Source organism: Ovis aries, chromosome 1 (assembly GCF_016772045.2).
Source record: "Ovis aries strain OAR_USU_Benz2616 breed Rambouillet chromosome 1, ARS-UI_Ramb_v3.0, whole genome shotgun sequence".
Taxonomy (NCBI): Eukaryota; Metazoa; Chordata; class Mammalia; order Artiodactyla; family Bovidae; genus Ovis; species Ovis aries.
Window position 1 is genome coordinate 123,423,823 of NC_056054.1, and position 23,103 is coordinate 123,446,925.

The 23,103-nt window shown below is 44.9% G+C and overlaps 1 protein-coding gene across 3 annotated transcripts; it reads left to right on the forward strand.

Annotated features, from left to right (window-relative positions):
* Window positions 1-2,719: 2,719 nt before the first annotated feature.
* C1H21orf62 (chromosome 1 C21orf62 homolog) lies at window positions 2,720-22,891 on the forward strand. 3 transcript variants are annotated; one of them, XR_009597750.1, is made up of 2 exons: window positions 2,720-2,798; window positions 15,908-16,147. XR_009597750.1 is itself a non-coding variant. In XM_004002764.6 (2 exons), exon 2 carries the CDS (start codon window positions 21,656-21,658, stop codon window positions 22,310-22,312), a length of 657 nt encoding a protein of 218 aa, XP_004002813.1. In that variant the 5' UTR covers window positions 2,720-2,798; window positions 21,597-21,655; the 3' UTR covers window positions 22,313-22,891. The 3 variants fall into 3 exon arrangements, 2 of the variants coding, with proteins under 2 accessions (XP_004002813.1, XP_042085480.1); XM_004002764.6 differs by lacking the exon at window positions 15,908-16,147 and adding an exon at window positions 21,597-22,891; XM_042229546.2 differs by lacking the exons at window positions 2,720-2,798; window positions 15,908-16,147 and adding exons at window positions 21,265-21,502; window positions 21,597-22,891.
* Window positions 22,892-23,103: the final 212 nt, after the last annotated feature.

Consider the following 23,103-nt stretch of genomic DNA (forward strand, 5'->3'; position numbering starts at 1 on the left):
CACGTTCCACTGTCCTCATGTGGTAGAGTTTACATGGCTGCTTTATTGAAACTAAACACCAACCATAATGGATTTTCGTTATTCTTAATTCCTTTGTTCTAATTACGAATCCCTGGCTTTCAAAGAGCTGTAGAGACCGGTTGCTCTCTGGTCCCCAAATCTTGCTTCAGCAATTTTCTTCTTTGGTTTTGTTATGTTTTTTGTTTTTGTTTTTAACAGGTAAGAAGTGGATTTACTTAGAGAGAAACACACGCCACAGAGTGTGGGCCATCTCAGGAGAGAGTAGCCTCAAAAGATAACATTGCTAGTTAATTTCATTGAGGATTGTTCCAGCTGTTTCAGAGAAGGGGCGAGGATTTCCGGGAACTGGGCCACAGCCCGCCTTTTGGTCTTCCGATACTCGGCCTCGGAACTGTCATGGTATCCAGCAGTTCTCTTAATTCCTGGAGTAGCTTGATCCTGTGGACCGCCTGAGAAGCTCAATGGCATGCGTATCCAGACCGTAGGAGGTGAGAAAGGAGGAAACATTATCCATCGGAATCCAAGAATCATCCCATGAGACACTGTCCTTTCCAGAACATTGCTCTACTCGTATCCAGCCACCCTTTCAGCCCCACGTCAAGCGCTTCTCCACAGACATTTCTCCAGTCTTCCTGCCAAAACGTAGTCCTATTTTTTCCAACTCTCCCACGTATTTTCTTTGTGCCCACCCCTCAAACATTTCCCACAATCAACATATGTAACTACCCTTTTCGTATTGCAACTTCTTTGAAGACAAGAATGATGACAGTTATCTCTATTGTTCTTTTAAGCTTCTGGCACAGTGCAGGAGTGTGGAACAAGCTCACTGGATAAATGATAAAGAAATGAATAAACTTCCCCAGGGAGGTGCTCTCTTCTTTAGCATATTGGCTAATCTGTATACGGGGAATGATAGATTCAATTGCTCCAGTCTTCTAATGTTTTTAAGTAGCAAAACTTTTCTCCATCACCACCATCCATCTGGTTTCTCCCATAATGAGCCCTCATTAGTTAATGAAACAGAATATTTTACATGTTTATTTGTTTTTAACATTTTTTTAATGAACTTAAGACAGAGCTTGCTCCTTGGAAGAAAAATTATGACCAACCTAGACAGCTTATTAAAAAGCAGAGACGTTACTTTGCCAACAAAGGTCTGTCTAGTCAAAGCTATGGTTTTTCCAGTAGTCATGTATAGATGTGAGAGTTGGACTATAAAGAAAGCTGAGCGCCAAAGAATGAGTGCTTTTGAACCGTGGAGTCAGAGAAGACTCTTGAGAGTCCCTTGGACTGCAAGGAGATCCAACCAGTCCATCCTAAAGGAGATCAGTCCTGAATATTCATTAGAACTGATGCTAAAGCTGAAGCTCCAATACTTTGGCCACCTGATGCAAAGAACTGACTCATTGGAAAAGACCCTGATGCTGGGGAAAGATTGAAGGCGGGAAGAGAAGGGGACGACAGAGGATGAGATGGCTGGATGGCATCACCAACTCAATGGACATGAATTTGAGTAAACTCCAGGAGTTGGTGATGGACAGGGAGGCTGGTGTGCTGCAGTCCATGGGGTCACAAAGAGTCGGACATGACTGAGCAACCGAACTGAAGATAGAGCGGGACTATATCTTTGTTTTGGTTTTTTTTGTTGTTGAAGTTGGGTTGATTTACAATGTTGTGTTAGTTTTTGGTGTATAGAAAAATGATATACACGGATACGTGTATATATATTCTTTCTCATATTCTTTTCCATTAAAGGTTATTATAAGATGTAGAGTATAGCTCCCTGTGTTACACAGCAGGACCTTGTTGTTCATCTGTTTTACATACAATAGTTTATACCTGCTAATTACAAACTTCTAATTTATTCCTCCCCCTCCCCTTCCCCATGTAGTGACCATAAGTTTATATGATGCTATTTTGGGGAGGGGGCATGCAGCACGAAGTGTGGAATCTTAGTTCCCCCACCAGGGATCGAACCCACACCCCCATGCGTGGGAAGCTCAGAGTCTTAACCAGTGGACCACCAGGGAAGTCCCTGGTAACCATAAGTTTGTTTTCTATGTGTGTGAGTCTGGTCCTGTTCTGTAAATAAGTTCATTTGTATCTTATTTTAGCGCTAGCTTTGGCAGCACATATACTAAAATTGCATCATATTTAGATTCCACAGATAAGTGATTTCATGTGATCTTTGTCTCTGTCTGACTTACTTCACACAGTGTAATAATCTCTCGTCAGGACTACGTCTTTGGAGCTAAAATGAGTTCATTTTCTCTTTGGAACAACTACACTGGGGCAATTTTTATACGAGTTCGGGTATTCGCCGTAAGTAACAATTCACTGGGCCAAAAAGAGTGGAACAAAGCATGATCATGATAGTGAAAGCATCAAGGAGTCTTCCACGCTCTACGTTTAATCCACTCAATTTCCTGCTAAAGTAGAATTCCTCACATCACCGTCAGCCCTTCAAGTCAGCATAGAGCAGCAGTCTCCTTTGACTCTTCTGGAAACTTCCCACTTTGGAACTCCCGAAGAGTGGCCAGCAGCGAACAAGACGGGGTCTCTTCTGCTGTGTGGTTCATGAAACTGGAAGGCTGGCAGCGTGCTTCTGGTCGCCATGGAGATGACCAGGGCCACTGGCCTTCTGAAAACGGAAAAAAACAGCAAGTGCAAGAACAGGCATTCCGTCCTTCCTGCCGGCAGATTAAACCAGCTGTCAAGCGTGAGTGAAGGATCAGCCCGGGAGTGAAGGAGACAACCTCTTAGTGGAACTCTGAGATGTAAGTCATTTTCCTGTTCTTTTTTGCAAAGCCTATCAGGCTTAACAGTTTTTAACAGCTTCAGATTTCTGCTGCATGGCAGGAAAGTTCTGTAATGTTTGAAGAGCCACCATCAGCACCACCTTCTTCTGCAGCGTTTGCGTTTCCTGAATATAACGCACACTTATGAGTCACTTTCACCGTGAAACTCTCCTTTAAGCTTCCGGGCATGTGAATTGCTTTCTACTGAGATTCTCTTTCCTTTCAAAGGAAATGTTTTCAGAACATCAAACAAAGAATGAAGTGGTCTTCTCATTATTCCCTAAATAGATAGACTCACTTAGGTTAATATTATGTAACAGATATCTCCGTGGAATCTGGGCTTCTTGCTTCTATTTTTAAGATCTGGCGAAAAGTGGAAAAAAAAAAAAAAGAACAAGAAAAATTCCAGCTATATTTCCTGTTGGTCTTTAACGCTAAATAAGAACTCAGTGAAAGAGTTATGTGTTATATCACTTTTCCTTATTGTGATCACAAGCAAAACTGGGAACTCTCAAAACATTGGTTTTTATAATTTCTTTGCTCTGTTTTTAGCTAATAATGTTATATTTATCTAATGGTGTTATATTTACTGTTTATTTACACGCTATTCATTAAAAAACATAGGAAGACAAGAAGAAATCAAATTTAGATGAGCATCAACATTTAGATCAGTTAACTTTCTAAAAAATTGGCCCCTGTATTCAAAAGTGAAACAAACAAGATAAATACTATAGCAAAAGGCAACAGGCTTACAGGGATGTCTTAGTCAAAACCAGTAATCCTTACGCAGTTCTACAGATATTTCATTGTTTCATAAATATGTTTTAGGGGAGTTTCTTAGCAATACGTGTGCTGGTGCATATTGAGGAAAGGAAATGTTTCAAAAGAACTGGGCATAATATTCATAAAAACCTGTCCTTAAAAACTACCAAAACTATCGGACCTCTTTTGCTTGAAATTTTTTTTGATGAAAGAGTGATCTCTGGGAAGTTTTTTTACTTTTATTTTTATACCAAGTAATTCAATGTAATACATTATTTAAAATAATGTTTGAAAAGGAAAAAAGACTTCACATCATATTTTTGACAGAAATTGGGCATTTTCTGAAAAGAACAGATCCGACAAAGCCTCTATGGAAATGAATACTTCTCAACAGCTGGTTTGGATCTCTCAATTTTCTTTTTCACCTCAGTATTTCAATTACTTAAACCTAGTATACTATCTTGGAGAAGGCAATGGCACCCCACTCCAGTACTCTTGCCTGGAAAATCCCACGGATGGAGGAGCCTGGTAGGCTGCAGTCCATGGGGTTGCTAAGAATCGGGCACGACTGAGCGACTTCACTTTCACTTTTCACTTCCATGCATTGGAGAAGGAAATGGCAACCCACTCCAGTGTTCTTGCCTGGAGAATCCCAGGGACGGGGGAGCCTGGTGGGCTGCCGTCTCTGGGGTCGCACAGAGTTGGACACGACTGAAGCTACTAACAGCAGCAGCAGTATACTATCTACCTTTAAAATTCAGGGTCCGTGGAATTTCCTGGTGGTTCAGTGGCCCTCTCACTGCCAGGGGCCTGGGTTGAACCCCTGGTTGGGGAACTAAGATCCCACAAGCTGTGTGGTGTGGACAGAAGAAGCAAGTCAGGTGCAGTGGGTCATGTCTCTGTGTCCGTGGTCAGAAGAGACCGTCGCCGTTTCCCGTGGCTGTGTGATCAGGGGCCAGATGTGCTGAGCTGGAGCACCAGTGGTCGGACTAGCTAAGGGTATACCCAGTCATTTGGGCTTCCCAGGTGGCACTATTGGTAAAGGACCCACCTGTCAGATGTAAGAGACATGGGTTTGATCCCTGGGTCAGGGAAGATCTCCTGGAGGAGGACATGGCCACCCATTCGAGTATTCCTCCCTGGAGGATCCCAGGGACAAAGGACCCTGGCGGGCCATGGTCCATAGCATCGCAGAGAGTCAGACACGACAGAAGCAACTTACCACGCATACAGGCACATCAGGCCATTTACAGGAAAGGCTTGAGGGGTTTGCAACCATTGGCTAATTAACTCTCACAGGAATCTGTGTCTAGTAGAAAGCTGTATATTTTAGTTAAGACTGCCTATTGGCTCATTCTCGAGAAGCCTTTGTCCCATGTTCCGTGACCATGTTAAAAGAAGTAGCATTCAACCAATGTTGTCCTTAAAGATCTAATTTACAAGTGTCTTCTTAAAAAAAAAAACAAAAAACACAAGTGTTCTGATGCTTGTGCAAAATGGAACTCCCTTCTTTCCTTTTGTTTCCCATTCATTTAGCTTGAGGTTTCTACACACACTTGAGCTTAAAGGCCACAGAATCTAGTAATGGAATCCGAGGTACGGGATGTCATGTGAGTAGGAACTCAACCCTAGGATGGGAAATAGGACTGTCATTTCCATCATGACTCCCTAGAGTATATGTGGCTGTCTGGGTTCAAATCTTAGCTGTTTCCTTCTGGCTCTGTGACTGTGACCATGCTGTGAAACCTCTCTGTGTTTCTGATAATGAAAATAGGGTCATAATATCTACTTTTAAGATTATTGCAAGGATTAAATGATATAAGACATGCAATAATACTTCAAACAGTACCTGGCACCAAAAGACACACTTATTAAATATTATTATTAATATTAAGGAAGCATGTAGTTCCTAATTTCAGTCATTTTCAACAGACATGTAACTCCCACATTTCTTATCTGAAAGTACATTGCCTCTTATCAATGACTGTTTTCTATATTTAGCTAGTTTAACCCCGGGAACACAGGGCTGAGGGGCAGTAAAGGTCTGTGTGTGCATGTCAGTCACTCAGTCAAGTCCAACTCTTTGTGACCGCATGGACTGTAGCCCACCAGGCTCCTCTGTCCATGGGATTTTCCAAGCAAGATACTGGGGTGGGTTGCTATTTCCTTCTCCAGGGGATCTTCCTAACCCAGGGATCAAACCCGTATCTCCTGCATCCCCTGCACTGGCAGGGAGATTCTTTACCACTGCACCACCCAGGAAGCCCAACATTTTGTGTAGTAAAATTTTAATGCAATAACGTCTCTTCTTCATCTAGCAGTCTGAACTTTCTTAGGAGTCAAGTAGTGTACATTTGACAAGTTAAGTTTGAGGTGTCTGTTAGATATTCAGGTAGAGCTATCAAGTGAGATGCTGGATACATGAGCGTGAAGTTCAAGGGAGGATCTGGAAGCTGGGTAATTATCAGCATATAGATAATACTGAAATGCAGGGGTCAGCATGCAATCTCCAAGGGAGTGGATATACACAGAGAAGAGAGCCAGTTGCTGAGCAAGGGGTATGCAACAGCATCATGGAAGGAGAGAAGACGCTAGCCCGACACTGAGAAGGAATGACCACTGAGGTGGCAAGGAAACAGGGGCATGCAATGGAAAGGAAGAAGGGTCTTTGCTCAGGAAGGAGGGAGTGGGCAACCATATCAAATGCTAGTGAGCAGTCAGGCACAATGCGACAAGGAAATTAACCATTGGCTTTGACACATTGGACTTCCCTGGTGGCTCAGATGGTAAAGCGTCTGTCTACAATGCGAGAGACCCGGGTTCAATCCCTGGGTTGGGAAGATCCCCTGGAGAAGGAAATGGCAATCCACTCCAGTTTATTGCCTGGAAAATCCCATGGACAGAGGAGCCTGGAAGGCCACAGTCCATGGGGTCGCAAAGAGTCGGACACGACTGAGCGACTTCACTTCACTTCACTCCACTTTGACACATTGGGGAATGGGAGTCACTGGGAACCTGATGACAATCGTTCCAGTGGGGCCACCCTAAGGACAGCCTGATTAGAGTGGCTTAAAAATCTGACATAAGCAAGCACTGACTTTCTGTGTGACTATAGATTTGCTTATACAAGCTTGGTTTTTCCTTTATGGTTAACTGAGGTAGACCAATAAGAGGTTGGAGGCAGGCAAGAACTGTCATCCATGAATCTAGTCTACCAAAGATTCATGAAAGATGTGAAGACAGTTTAAGAGATGAGGGTGGTTTCGTGTGTGTGTGTGTGTATGTGTGTGCACCTGCACTCAGCTGTGTCCAACTCTTTGCCACCCCGTGTACTGTACCCCGTCAGGCTCTTCTGTCCATGGGATTTCCCAGACAGGAATCCTGGAGTGGGCAGCCATTTCCTTCTCCAGGGGATCTTTCCAACCCAGGGACAGAACCCGTATCTCCTGCACCTCCTGCATTGGCAGGCAGATACTTTACCACTGGGCCCCCTGGGAATCCTGATGGTTTCTTAGCAGATGAGAAATAGAAAACACCTCTGACACGGGGCAATATAAGCAGTATGAGGTAGCGTCTCACACACACACACACACACACACACACACACACACACACCCCTATGCACACATGTCAGGACTTGTTCTAACAGTTTTCCCTGATGCCTTTTCTTTCCAGTTGTGACTTATTTCCCATTAAAGGACCACTTCTCATTTGCGTCTCTGAAATGCCTGGTCTCCCAGGTCAGTAAGGAAGCCAGGATCTTCTCCAAGGCCAGGAGCTCTATAGGAGTCCTTTGTAGTGATGCTTAGTCACCACTTAATGGATGTTCTATTTGACCCAAATTTTGTTGTCCAGTTTATCCACTGGAGCCCTGCTCTTGTCACAAAAACAATCTTCTGTGAGTCATCAATGAGATCAGGAGGCATTCTTTTCACATAAAAGTCTCATTTTAGAATTGTTTTAGACGTACAGGGAAATTGTGATGCTAGCACAGAGAGTTCCCATGTACCCAACAACCAGTCTCCCCTTTTATTAGCATCTTACATTGCTATAGTATACATTTGTCACCATTAATGAACCAATATTGATGCATTATTATTATTAACTAATATCCATACTTTATTCAGATTTTTTTAGATACCCAATGTCCTTTTTCTGTTCCAGGATCTCACATTACCTTTAGTTGTAGACATATAAAAACTCTTAAAAATCTTCCAAGAAAGCAACAAATTTCAAATTGCCTTTGGTTCCAATATTTGTAGCTAAAACCACTAAAGGAAAAATTTAACCCTTAACTTTTCTGAAATCTAATCATTGAATGCAGATGAAAGGAAAAAGCTTAAGGCTTGCATTTTAAGGAAATAGTTTAAGATACTTTATGGCACTGTAATAATGTACAACTGTTAACTGGAAGACCTGAATCCCTTTTTATTGTTCGGGAAGCAGGTAATTAAAGTATGAAAGGTCTACTAGCATTTTTTGTTTCTCATCTCCTAGCAAAGGGATTACTCTGGCTTATTTTCCTTGGCAACCTCCCACTCATATAATACAGGCCCAGTAATTTGAGCAAAGCTCTTCCCATATTAGTTTTATAAGACTGGATGCTTAAATGTTAGATTTTTGGGAAGTTTGCAGCAGGGTTTTATAATCCTTCAACCAAAAGCAATTCAGGCGATAGTTTCTGATGCCCACAAATATCTATGAGATCAATATGTACTCAACGCTGATTCTACTCATGTTTCCCTTTAGTCTGTGGAGTGAGGTGGAAGGATAGCCATCTGGGGCTCTGATTTGGGGCTCATGGTCCCCATCTTGAGTGACTGTGTTTCGTCCTGTGTCTCCATCAGATTCACAGATTCAACTGCAAACTTAGAGGATGCTCACTGGTAAAGTCACAAGAGGTTGGGGTTGCCTGTTGGGACTTACGCCAGATGTCATTCGATGGCCTTCAAGGAGATTCAGAGGCAAGACATGGGATATTGAGCTCAAATACACCCACTCTTTGACTAACACACAAAAGTCCATCATGCTTCCTCTCTCATGGCTGGGCTGTGCGCTGAAATTCACGCTGAAATGGATTTTGCTCGCTGATTTGATCACGTGCTACACTCCACAATTCTAGGAGGCAAAAGTAAGAGAGGAAGCAAAGGAGGGATACATGCACTCTGACTTAGCTAACGCAGGGATGCGCCTGAATAACACAAGTGTTTATGGAGGGCCTCCACGTGTCAGGCACCAGGGACTGGGAAACCCAGGTCAGCCAGAAGACCAGGGCTTTGTCACAGCAGAGATCCGACTTACACAACATACCAACAGCCGTGGGTCCAGCATCCAATGGGCAAACTGTGCGTGATATCAACATTCAGTTAAGCTCAGTGCTTTCAAAACATAAAATGCCTGTTTTCAGTTAGCTCTTAATTATCTCAGACTAGAAGCTTTTGAGAACATTAGTTCATTTCTATCATTAAACACATTTATCTGAAAGCAGCAATCCAAGTGATACTTGAAGAGGTCCTGGCTTCCCCAACCGTTGGGCACATATAAAGCTAAATTAACACTAACTGCTTATAATTGATGGTGTTTGTGTTCCCACCCTCCTGATACAGGTCCTTGCCTCCTTCCATACCACTATGTCTACACAATAAAGTCTCCTCTAATCATTTCTTGGGGTCCCCAGGATTGCCTTACCTGTGTTCCCAAGGGGTCCTTTCATGTGCCTCGGTCACCGTTGGATGTTAACTGTCCCATGCTGCCGCTCAGGGGCTTCCTGTTGATTCACTTCCCAGAGAGCAGAGTTCAGGAGCATCCCAGTGTGTCCTCCAGGAGGGGCCAAATGATGCTGCCTGCCCCTCACTGTGCCAGACCTGGGCTACCCTCAGTGCAGAAGTGGGGAGAATGCCTCTGTCCCCCACCTCTAAGCCCCACATCTCAGAGCTCTTGAGAGCTGTCTAGGCAACCTCTGCCTACAGCTCCTCTGAACTCAGCCCACAGCTTTAATTAGTCTGGGTTGAGAAGACTGAGCGCTGAAAAATTGATACTTTTAAACTGTGGTGCTGGAGAAGACTCTTGAAAGTCCCTTGGACTGAAAGATCAAACCGGTCAATCCTAAAGGAAATCAACCTTGAATATACATTAGAAGGACTGATACTGAAGCTGAAGCTCCAATACTTTGGCCACCTGATGCGAAGAGCCGACTCATTCAAAAAGATCTTGATGCTGGGAAATATTAAAGGCAAAAGGAGAAGAGGGCAGTAGAAGATGAGATGGTTAGATAGTATCACTGACTCAATGGACATAAACGTGAGCCAACTCAGGGAGACAGTGAAAGACAGAGGACCCTGGCATGCTGCAGTCCATGGGGTCTCGAAGAGTCAGACACAACTTAGCAAATGAACAACAACACAATGAAAAAGGAGACGAGTGCTGACGCTTCCCTCCACCCACCCCTCTTCCAGACCCCACACATCATCATTATTCTGAGCCTGTTCTCCATTCAGATTTTCAATGCAAGCAGTGTGTTAAATGAACCATTACTTTAGAGGTTTGCAGAGGTGGCTTTTGGAATGCTCTAATATCCCAAATATATATATATTCCTATTATTACTATTAATTTAATTCTGACATTACAAAAGTCATAGTTTATGAATAGTACTAAAGTACTCTGTTGGAGTGGAGAAGGCGATGGCACCCCGCTCCAGTACTCTTGCCTGGAAAATCCCATGGATGGAGGAGCCTGGTAGGCTGCAGTCCATGGGGTCGCGAAGAGTCAGACACGACTGAGCGACTTCCCTTTCACTTTTCACTTTCATGCATTGGAGAAGGAAATGGCAACCCACTCCAGCGTTCTTGCCTGGAGAATCCCAGACACAGGGGAGCCTGGCGGGCTGCCGTCTATGGGGTCACACAGAGTCGGATACGACTGAAGTGACTTAGCAGCACTCTGTTGGAGAAGACTCCTGAGAGTCCGTTGGACTGCAAGGAGATCCAACCAGTCCGTTCTAAAGGAGATCAGCCCTGGGTGTGCTTTGGAAGGAATGATGCTAAAGCTGAAACTCCAGTACTTTGGCCACCTCATGCGAAGAGTTGACTCATTGAAAAAGACTGATGCTGGGCAGGATTGGGACAGGAGGAAAAGGGGACAACAGAGGATGAGATGGCTGGATGGCATCACGGACTCGATGGACATGAGTCTGAGGGAACTCTGGGAGTTGGTGATGGACAGGGAGGCTTGCCATGCTGCAATTCATGGGGTCGCAAAGAGTCAGACACGACTGAGTGACTGAACTGAACTGAACTGAAAGTACTCTGTGTATTAATATTACAGTTCTTATGATTAGTTGTGATAGTGAATAGCACTAATAGATATATATTAATATTACAACATGCATCTTGCATTACTCTTATTTTAACCCTGTGTGGTTAAACCCTGCGTGGTTTCATTCCCATGCTATTTTAAGAGAAATGATTAAGAAAAGACTCTTTAGATCCAAAATATTCAGTGAGTTTAATAATCACGAAAATAGTTTAAATTGCATCTCCCGAAGACCTGAATTGCACGCTTGAAGCTGATTCTGCCTGAATTCCAACTTGGGGAAACACAAACTTGTACTTTTTCTTTCTCTGGATGAGGAAAGCCATCAGATGACAGCAAATAGTTGAGGTCCTACTGTATAACTCTAAAGAGAAACCGGTCGCCTCAGAGTCATAGTGAGCCCACTTTCCTGGCCCTCATGATGACTTTGTAAACCTCCATAGAAGGGAAGTGATTTTCGTCAACAGGCACAGGGTGGTGACTTCAGGATCACCTAGGAGGGCGTGTGAAAACCGAGCGGCTCGTCCCACGGACAGGGTGTATGCCACGGTGGAATGTGAAGAAGAAAGAAACGGCAACACTCATCCCAGTAAGAAAACACTGGGGAGAAACCCAGATTACCTTCAACATCGTAAGCGTTGAGATATTAAACACTAAGCATATCATTCCTCTTTCCGATAGCAGCTTACATAGTATTTATATAGCGTTTATCTCTAACCTGCTTCCTGCAGTGCACTTGTGGACCAGAGTCAAAGAAAAGGAAAATGCTGAAAATCCTTTCTTTCTTTCTTTTTTCTTTTTTTTTCAAAAAAATCCTTCTCAAGGTTCTTCACCTAAAGCCTTCATCCAGCATCTCGGTGAGAATCTCATCCATATAACAGAGAGTAGCCAATATTTCCCCTCTGGCCTCCATGGGCAGAGTGATATCACAGCCACGAACAAGCGGGAAGTGGGCCTGAGATCAGATGGCCACTGGGTTCTAGACAAGAGTCTCACCCCACACTTCTCCCATGCTTCTATCTATCCTTTGCTCTCCCTCTAACAAGGAGCAAGGTAGGGATAAGGCTTAAAGTGCAATCGCCTTGGGCAAGAATGTGTTTATTTAAATCTATATTAAGGCTTACCTGGAGTGCTGCAGTCCATGGGGTTGCAAAGAGTCGGACACAGCTTAGGGACTGAACAACAACAAAAATCATTTTCGACCCTTATATGAGAGTCAGTTTTTAGCACCGGGCACCTGAGTTTGAGTAAACTCCGGGAGTTGGTGATAGGTAGGGAGGCCTGGCGTACTGCAGTCCATGGGATCGCAAAGAGTCCGATACGACTGAATGACTGAACTGAACCTGGAAAGAGTGGATGGAAAGGAATTAAGATGAAGGTACAGCAAGGGAACATCAGGGCGGGAGCCTCGACCTCCTCCCCGCCTCCTCAGTTCCACCCTCTTGGTTCTCTCTACCCCCTCAAAGACTCCAGATATTGAAATAAATTTATCTGGAGAGCCTGGAGTTAGAAGGAGTCAGCAAATGGAGAAAGATAAACCATCAGAGAAAATGCAAGTGAAAAGTGTTTTTTCACTTAGAACTCTTTGTCACCTGGTCTCTGCTCTTGTAATTTAGACTCCACCTGGCACCTCCATGAGCTTCCATAAGCACAGATCTACCCAGGTCGCCCCTGATTACAAACCCTCAACTCCTCACTTTTGTCGCTTGCAGGGACCTCCAAAGAGGGTGTGTATATACACAAGCCAGTGAGGTGGAAGTGTTAATCACTCAATCATATCCGACTCTTTGTGACCCGGTGGACTATAGCCCACTAGTGGGCTCTATCTGTGGAATTCTCCAGGCAAGAATACCCACTCCAAGGAGTGGGTAGTAATGTCGTTCTCCAGGGGATCTTCCTGACTCAGGGATCAAACTCAGGTCTCCTGCATTTCAGGCAGATTCTTTACTGGCTGGGCCACCGGGGAAGCCATTTTCATGATTCATCTCAAACATTTTAAAGTCCATTCTTTTTGTGTATTGTTTACAATGTAAATAATGTAAGTGTGGTATTTCTAAAACCTTTATAAATTAAAAATTATATCTGTTGGAAAGGGTTCTTATTTAAGGAGTGAAGATCAGAAGAGTTTGGAGACCAGACCCCTTAGCTTGGTTGGCACAGTCCCAGCCTTATTCCTAGCCTTGTGACCCAAAGACACACTAAGTATTCTAGACTGAGATTTTGCTGAAATTGCTTTTCTGTCTTCAGCATATCAGCTTTCCTTATCCCAGCCTCTCTCTTCTCAGTCCAGACAGCACGTTCTTTGGGAGTCTTTCGCATTCCTGCCCAACACTCCAGCTGTGTCTTTAATTAGCACCCACCAGTCACTTCACTTTACAGTTAGTTCCGCAGCTGTTTGTTCCCATAGAGCATGCAATGTCCCTTGGGCAACCTGTCAGGCCGCTGTGGTAAGTGAGGCCATCTTTCCACTGTCTGTGCCAGCAAGCAGTGGGCACCCTTTTGATAAAATAATCCAGAGTGTGGGTACATCTCTCCCTTTATGGGACACACCCAAGATTCCAAATTGTCTCCTTTTCTGGAACTTTTATCATTTTCACCACCTCCAAATATTAGAGGAGTTTTGCAGGGACACCCTCTAGGGATGGCATTTAGGGGAGACATCCTTGCCTAGCTCCTCAAGTCCTGCATCCAAGTGGTTTGTTTGTTTGTTTTTTTTTTTTTGGACATCCAGACACTGGATTTCTTCTGCCTTTCTACCCCGTGCTGCCATTCAGATTTATATTTCAGACCGTCTGCTTCTTACTGGGGCATCTCATCAGTGTCTAGTTCTCTTACTTCTCTAGTTTCTTCCATTGAGTCTTTTCCTTAAATTGCCTTTCTGCTAAACAAAAAAAATCACTCCTAATTTCAAATTAAACTTACTTCTGAATTAAAATTTGAGATCTCTCTTCAGTTTTAATTGCTGCAGGGATTTGGAGAACGTTACTCTGTATTCCCACAGTCGTTTTTCTTGTCTTCTGTGTTAAGACTATAGAATTCAAAACATCGTTATTCATGACATTTCAAATCTGTTTTCAGGGAAATGGTCCAAATGCTATCCTCCCACTGACACACTATCTCCTTACTAGTAATATCTTCTTATAAACAAAACTAGTCCAGTTTGAAACATTCCCTTTGGAGCCAAGTATAAACATTATCTAAATTTTGGGTGTAATCCTAGATTGGGAAGGAATCTGTGTGGAATTTGTTTTGATGTCTGTATCTGCTCAATTCAGGAGTCTTTGCTTTTGTGCAGCTAGCTGTTCACATTAATTGCACTCAGGATTTCTCCAACTGCAATATAAAAATGATATTTGCACTAAGTCTGAATAGGACCTCTGATTTCTGGACATGTTCAGTGATTCCATGATCAAAGTGTCAATGATCATACATGGTTTTCAGCCTCTTGCCTGAAAGGTTTAGGAGGATTGACACTACTTGAGCTTCTGTTGTGGTTGCATAAAGTCATTCTTTGTGTCTTACAACCTAGGTCTGGTCAGTAACTTTTAGTGCCCACCAATATCCATGCTCTCCTCTTTCTTCCTGGCACACTGCTGGGCATCATTTCCAAGCTGCTTGCAGTCAGGTGGCTCAGTTCTGGCCCATGAAATGAGGGCAGAAAATGCTGTGGAGGACCTGATGTCTCTAGAAGTTAGCATTAAAAAAAATAAAGCCTGAGTCCCTGAATGACTGTGTGGAGCCGAGTAAATCCACCATATGCCTTTAACAGCATTAGACTGTAGTGTAAGGAAGCAATTAAACCTTATCCTGGTTTCACTATGCATTTGTTCATTTGTGGGCAGATTCTAGCATGGCATAAAAAGACGGGCACAGATAGATCCCATGCCCTCTGTCCCTTCCTATGTCCCTGCCCCTAGGGTTGTGGAGGGGGTTCATATTAGGTCGCAGCAGGCAAATCTCAGTGATGGAGTGAGCACAAGAAAAGCTGGGACACTGAGAAAATGATATGTCAGAGCAAGCCAGAGGATTCCAGCCCCACAGGACCCTCACTGGCCTTGTTTCCTTCTGCTGTCTAGTCACAGCTATGGTTTTTCCAGTAGTCATATATGGATGTGAGGGTGGACCATAAAGAAAGCTGAACACCCAGGAATTGATGCTTTTGAACTATGGTGTGGAGAAGACTCTTGAGAGTCCGTTGGACTGCAAGGAGATCCAACCAGTCCATCCTAAAGGAAATCAGTCCTGAATATTCTTTAGAAGGACTGATGCTGAAGTTCCAATACTTTGGCCACCTGATGCAAAAGAACTGACTCATTGGAAAAGACCCTGATGTTGGGAAAGATTGAAGGTGGGAGGAGAAGGGGACGACAGAGGATGAGATGGTTGGATGGCATCACCGACTAGATGGACATGAGTTTGAGCAAGCTCTGGGAGATGGTGAAGGACAGGGAAGCCTGGTGTGCTGCAGTCCATGGGGTCACAAAGAGTCGGACATGACTGAGCAGCTGAACTGAACTGAACTGACTGCTACTCTTGCCGTCTTCATAAACTGTCCATCTCTCTATCCTGCTTTTTGATTATAAAAATTCTGATCACCCTATGATAATTACATAGATAATGTTCCTTTTATCTTTCCCATTCAAGAAATATTCCTCTAATTGCATATCACCTCCCCTGTGAACTTAGCCACTCCCAGGGAGTCCTGGTGCAGACTGAATATCCCGTACAAGTGGTGGTCATGATTATTATTGCGTGACACTGCGACTACTGGTTCAGTGTGTCCTTGGCTAGAGTGTAACTCCTTGGCAGAGCTCCTATTGGCTTTATTTTCTCCACTTCTAGCACAGTCCAGGCACAAAGCAAGTGCTCAACAAATGTTTACTGAGTGAATGAAAAAAGCCTAGTTTATCAAATGTCAGTGCACCAAGACTCCTTCAACTGCTCAGTATAGAATCCCAATTCAGACTGGCTTGAATAGGGGGAAAGTGTGGTTCACATCTTTTTAAAAAATCAGGAAAGAATGTCACTACGCCGTGTGCCACAACTGCTGTGTCACTGCCCTGGAGCCCTTGAGCTGCAACTACTGAGTCCACGCACCTGGAGCCTGCGCTCCTCAACGAGAGAAGCCTTTGGAACGAGAAGCCCGTGTGCCACAGCTAGAGAGCAGACCCCACCCTCTGCAACCAGAGAAAGCCACTGTGCAGCAATGAAGACCTAGCGCAACCAAAAATAAAATAAATCATTTTTTTTTTAAAAGAAAGAATGTCGGGCATAGCTTGATCTGGGTGCTGAAAAACAAAAAAGATTGTTAGGAATATCTTTCCACTTCTTATCTCTGTTTTTCTCTGGGCTGGCTTCACTCTGAAGCTCACCCCTTCTGGACACTTGGCACTTACTTGCCAACAGATCCATGGTTCCCTTCTACAAGTTCAGCAGCCTCCAGAGAAAACCATCCTTCCCACGGCGCCACCCCAACTATGGGTAGAGGCAGACCAAGCGGCTGGGGTAGGGACCTGCCTGCAGGTCCAGTGGCTGAGACTCTGCACTTCCGATGCAGGGGGACCAGGTTTGATTCCTGGTCAGGGAACTAGATCCCACAGGCAGCAACTAAGACCTGGCGCAGCCAAATAAATAAATATTAAAGAGGGGTGGGGTGGGGCGGGGCAATGTGACACACTTGCACCCATTCTGCTTACGCCAGTCTGGAATTTACCTCCAAATGAACAGTGGGAAAGAGTCTGCCTGCAATGCCAGAGACAAGGGTTCAATCCCTGGGTTGGGAAGATCCCCTGGAGAAGGAAATGGCAACCCACCCCAGTATTCTTGCCGGGAGAATCCCAAAGACAGAGGAGCCTGGCGGGCCACAGTCCATGGGGGTCACAAACAGTCGGACAAGACTGAGCAACTGAGCACGCACAAATAGATATTAATACGTCATGAAAGTCAGGTGCTCACAATCCAGTCAAGAAACCTAAAGAAAGAAACTCACGGTAAGACTGAAGGAGAACAATGTCCACATAGCATCTTTGAGGAAACCACGTAAACCCGTTACCAGGGACACTTGGCCCACTCTGTGCCCCTTCATGAGGCCCCATGCATCTGGCCTCCTTGGTCTGGCCTTCAGTCTCCCTGACATCCAGAAGGCAGGGCTCCCGCTGAGGTCCGGCCAGGTCTTTGACTGCTGGGAAGTTGCTCACAAATCCCTTTGGGGATCTCCAGCCCAACTTGTTCCGGGAAATTCATGTTCTTTTCCTGTCTTCAGTTCAGTTCAGTCACTCAGTCGTGTCTGACTCTGCGACCCCATGGACTGCAGCACGCCAGGCCTCCCTATCCATCACCAACTCTTGGAGTTCACCCAAACCATGTCCATTGAGTCAGTGATGCCATCCAGCCATCTCATCCTCTGTTGTCCCCTTCTCCTCCTGCCCTCAATCCCTCCCAGCATCAGGGACTTTTCAAATGAGTCAGTTCTTCACATCAGGTGGCCAAAGTGTCTTACCCCTGTCTTTTTCCACCTGTGCCTCTGATCAGTATCAACACTTAAGAGAATGATATCAATACTTTGTTGCCAGGTTTCAGCTGATGGATAGATGCCCCTCCCTTCCTTTCCCTCCAAGGCTGGGAGCAAAGCAGGCCAGTGGTACTGGCGTCAGCATTCCTAGTCCAGGGATGACGAGGTTTCTGGGACATGAAGTCCTAGAAACCTTCAGTGGAATCTGGGACAAATAATCATCTAAAATTGTCTTGTAATTAATAAATTATGCACTGTTCCTTACTAAATGGGGTACTTACCATCACATTGCAACACAATTTAAAACCGTTAAACCTCTCGTTCAGGGAGAATCATGGCTCTACACATTTCTCAAACTCTTTCTTTTGCTACAAAATCAACTAATGAATAAATCCTTTAAGAAAACCCTGTGAAATATAGATACTACTAGACGATGTAAACAGGCAGAAAGCAGGTCTAAGAACTTGCAGTAAAACACACTCCGATATGCATGCTGGGTACGGTGCATGCAAACAAGAAGAGCCTGAATATCCACCAAGCTAAAGTGGCAGAAGGGACACAGTTAACAAGAATATGTTGAATCTATGTGTTAAACATATTACTCAGCCATAAGAAAGAATGAAATAATGCCATTTGCAGCAACATGGATGGACCTAGAGACTGGTGTGGGGCTTCCCTGGTAGCTCAGCTGGTAAAGAATCCCCCTGCAATTCAGGAGACCCTGGTTTGATTCCTGGGTTAGGAAGATCTGCAGGAGAAGGGATAGGCTACCCACTCCAGTATTCTTGGGCGTCCCTGGTGGCTCAGCAGTAAAGAATCCACCTGCCATGTGGGAGACCTGGGTTGGGACGATTCCCTGGAGAAGGGAAGGACTACCCATTCCAGTATTCTGGCCTGGAGAATTCCATGGACTATAGTCCACGGGGTAGCAAAGAGTTGGACATGACTGAGTGACTTTCACTTTCAGAGACTGGTGTACTGAGTGAAGTGAATTAGAGAAAGACAAATATATGATATCACTTATATGTGGAATCTAAAAAAAAAGGTATAAATGAACTCATTTACAAAGCAGAAATAGAGTCACAGATGTACAAAACAACCTTATGAGTACTAAGGCGTAAGGGAGGGAGGGATAATTTGGGATATTGGGATTGACATTTATACAGTATTATATATAAAACATATAGTTAATAAGGACCTACTGTACAGTACAGAGAACTCTTCTCAATACTCTGTAACGACCTATATGGGAACAGAATCTAAAAAAAGAGTGGATATACTTATGTGCATAACTGAATTACTTTTCTGTACAGCAGAAACTAACCCAACATTGTAAATCAACTAAACTCCAGTAAAAATTAATTAAAAAAAATTTTTTTTGAAAAATCCATTGTGAGAAAGGAGAAAACCACTACTTATACTTTTAAAAAAGGTAAAACTCAAACTCTGTGGCAACTTCAAAATAAACATAAAGCACTATCAAACGTCTTATCCAGTTTCTTGAATGGACTCTTAGCTTGCCTCTCTGCTATGATCCTATGTGTGTATCTTCAGGAGTTCAGTTCAGTTCATTTGCTCAGTAGTGTCTGACTCTTTGCGACCCCATGAACTGCAGCACGCCAGGCCTCCCTGTCCATCACCAACTCCCGGAGTTCACCCAAACCCACATCTATTGAGTCGGTGATGCCATCCAACCATCTCATTCTCTGCCATCCCCTTCTCCTCTTGCCCTCAATCTTTCCCAGCATCAGGGTCTTTTCAAATGAGTCAGCTCTTCGCATCAGGTAGCCAAAGTATTGAAGTTTCAGCTTCAACATCAGTCCTTCCAATGAACACCCAGGACTGATCTCCTTTAGGATGGACTGGTTGGATCTCCTGCTGTCCAAGGGACTCTCAAGAGTCTTCTCCAACTCCACAGTTCAAAAGCATTCATTCTTTTGCACTCAGCTTTCTTTATAGTCCAACTCTCACATCCATACATGACCACTGGAAAAACCATAGCCTTGACTAGACGGACCTTTGTTGGCAAAGTAATGTCTCTGCTTTTTAATATGCTATCTACTATCTTCCCTGGTAGCTCAGTCGATCCCCAGGTAGGGAAGATCCTGTGGAGAAGGGAATGGCAACCCACTCCAATACTCTTGCCTGGAAAACTCCATGGATGGAGAAGCCTGGTAGGCTACAGTCCACTGGATTGCCAAGAGTTGGACACGACTGAGCAACTTCACTGACTGACTGACTAGGTTGGTCATAACTTTCCTTCCAAGGACTGACATCCTCAGTTCAGCCTTCTTTATCTTCCTCTTTTGCATAGGCGCCCCAGGGCAGGATCCAGGTTTTGTTTCTTTCTGTATCTTCACTCTCCTAGCCTCTGGTCCTCACACACAGGCCTGGCCCACCTGGGGCACTGGAAGCAGAATCAAGTCCCATGGAGCTCTTTGCTCATTTTCTCATTCTGCGCTGCATCCCCAGGGCTAGCAAAGTGCCTGCCACCTAGGAAACTCCCCATGAGCAGTTGGATGAATGGACGGATGACATTGTGACTGCTGTGAACCAATGTCTCACCTCCTGTTCAGGTGTACTTGGCTGAGACGATTCGTTATCTCCTTACCCTCACTCCAGCTCCTGCTGATGGCCTTGCGCTGCCCGTGTACCCACCCTAGCATTCTTAGCTCTGTCCCCTCTGGGTTTCGCGCTGACCTGCGCTGCCCTCTTGTAGCCTCATCTCGCTCCCTAAAGGGTGCAGGTCAGCCTAGCTCCTTTCCCGCCGTCACCATCTTCTCTGGACACATGTTTATCCCCCCGGTCACTGACTTTCCATCGGTGTCTGCTTAGCACTCCTCCTGTGGGAGCCGTCACCAGATCCTGTTCAGAGGTCTCATTCCCAGCATCTTGCCGTGCCCACCACCAGATGGATATACCCTGGATTATATTGTTTTCTCTCTTCGGTCATCAGCTAAGTCAGCGGAAATTTACTTATTTTTGAAAAACTGAAATCTGGTGTCCTATTTCACAAGGTGTGTCATTTCAATCACACCATAAAAGAACACCACACACACATCAGTTAAATGCCAGACACCCGTAGGGCATTTTCACCCAAATTGGACATCAGGGCTGCTCTTTCAGTTCAGCATGCATTCCTACCTAATTTGATCACTTATCAGTGTTTACATACTGTTTCACATTTTGGAGAAATCAGTTCATAGGACTTCCCTAGGGGTACAGTGGTCAGGAATCACCTGAGAATGCAGGGGGCGCGGGTTCGATCCCTGATCTGGGAAGATCCCACATGCCACTGAGCAACCAAACTCACATGCCACAACTACTGAGCCTGAGAACTCGAGCCTGTGCTTGGCAACAAGTGAAGCCACGGCAACGAGAAGCCTGAGTGCTGGAAGGAGGAGTGTCTGCTGCTAGCCACAAGTGGAGAGAGCCCATGAGGCAGCAAAGACCCCGTGCAACCAACTGAAAAATTAAAAAAAATTAAATCAATTGATACGGTTTGTTTGGGGGAAAGGAGCTGGTAAATCAAGATCCCTGCGGTGAATTGCTGTGCAATGGGTCTTTTCCTTGTCTAGTGACACAGTTAATGTGGACTACAATCCTGGTCTCGGAGACCAGGAAAATATGAACGGTAGTATAAACAGAGTGATAAGAGGGAGGGGAGCATGTTTGTCTAGTTAGACATTGAGGTTTACCATTAACTGTTTCATCATCGGTATGCATGCTGCGTTAACAGATAGCACGTGGGTAGCTGATTCCAACAAGAAACCGCTTGTCTCCTGAATTCCAGGAAGTCAGATATTGAGGGGGAGGAGGGAATGTGCGTGCTTAAGTGGGTAAGACAGACAGTACCCTCCAATCACTCCAATTCTCCATCCGCAGGCAGTAGGTCTCCTCCCCCGGCATCTACTCTTTGCTTGCTTGTTGGAGTGTTCGTCTCACCACCAGCAGACACCACTGGGAGTTTTCCAGCTCACTTTTTCAGATTTTAGGGGCCTGGTTGCTCCCCTCCCCCAACCTCCACCCCAGGCTCTTAGAAAAGAGCATGCCCTACGCTTGGGCTCCTAGCATCGCCTGCCTTTGCTGAAACTGCGAGTGAGAAAGTTTACATGTTATTTCAGGGGTTCCTTTTTTCCCAGAAGTTGCTCGTTTCTAAGTAGAAATGATAACAAAACTTATTTTCTTTCAGGTGATTTTCAGTGAATCGGCTCATGAAGGGGAACCTGGCTGGCCTGCGCTGAGACGAGAATGGCAACTCCTTCTGGGCACAGCTTCTTTCTGATCGGTGCGCTGGGCGTCTTTGCACTCAACTGCTTCACCAGGGCTCAGAGGAACGGCACGCTCATTTTCACCAAGGAAAACACCATTCGGAAGTGCAGCTGCTCAGCAGACATCCGAGACTGTGACTACAGTTTGGCCAACCTGATGTGCAGCTGTAAAACCGTGCTGCCTCTTGCCATTGAGCAAAGGAGCTATAGTGACCGTCTGACCATCTGGTTCACAGACACTTCTGCGCTGGGGCTCCTGCTGAACTTCACGCTTGTCCGGGACCTGAAGCTTTCCCTGTGCAGTACCAACACTCTCCCCACTGAATACCTGGCTATTTGCGGTCTGAAGAGGCTTCGGGTCAGCACGGAGGCCAAGCATCCCTCCCCTGAACAGAGTTTACTCATCCACGATGGTGGGGAGAGTGAATCCAGAGAGAAGCCCACATTCCAGCGAGGCTGGCAAACCTGTATGTATCTCTCCTTCTTAGATATGGCACTCTTCAACAGGGAGTCCGCCTTAAAATCATACAGTGTTGCGAACTCTGCCAGCATGGCCAACAACTTCCCCTGCTTTTCCCACCTTAAAACCTTCCCAGTTCTAAACAACAAAAGCTACGTCGTCACCTTCATTTACTAACATCGTAGCTGTGCCCGGTCCTCCGGGGACTTCAGCATCTGCTGGATGATCTCAACAAGGGATCTGTGAACAAGGTCATGGGTATTCCTAGCCTCAACTTCCCTTCTCCTCCAGCCTCCTTTCACACAGAGCCAGCCCTCTGCTCCACCCATGCCTGGCCCTGGGAAAACAAAATAAAAATAATCAAAAAACCTACTTGATTCAGTCTGGAAGCATATGTTGGGGGCCAGCTAGAGGCTAGGTTTTTGCTACTAAGGGAGGGTAGGGAAATGTCAGATCAGTGCACCCCAAGGACTGCTTAGTGGAGCTCAGCAGAGGGGATGAACCCTAAAGAAAGGCGTCTTCCAGGATTTCCCTGGATACTATAGATAGTATCCATTTTTAAAAATTAAACCAATTTTTAAAAGTGGCAATTATGGTGATGCAGGGGTTGACACTTGCCTTTCAATTCAGGGGATGCCAGTTTGATCCCTGGTCAGGGAACTAAGATCCCACATGCCTCATGGCCAAAAAAACAAAATATGAAACCGAAGCAATGTGTAACAAATTCAATAAAGACTTTCAAAAAATGAAAGAGAACTGAAAGTGTTAGTCGCTCATTCTTGTCTCACTTTCCACAACCAGTGGACTGTAGCCCACCAGGCTTCTCTAGCCATGGACTTCTCTAGGCAAGAACATGGGAATATGTAGCCATTTCTTTCTCCAGGGGATCTTCTAGACCCAGGGATCACACTTGGGTCTCCTGGCAGATTCTTTACCACCTGCCATTTGAGCCACCAAGGAAGCCCTTA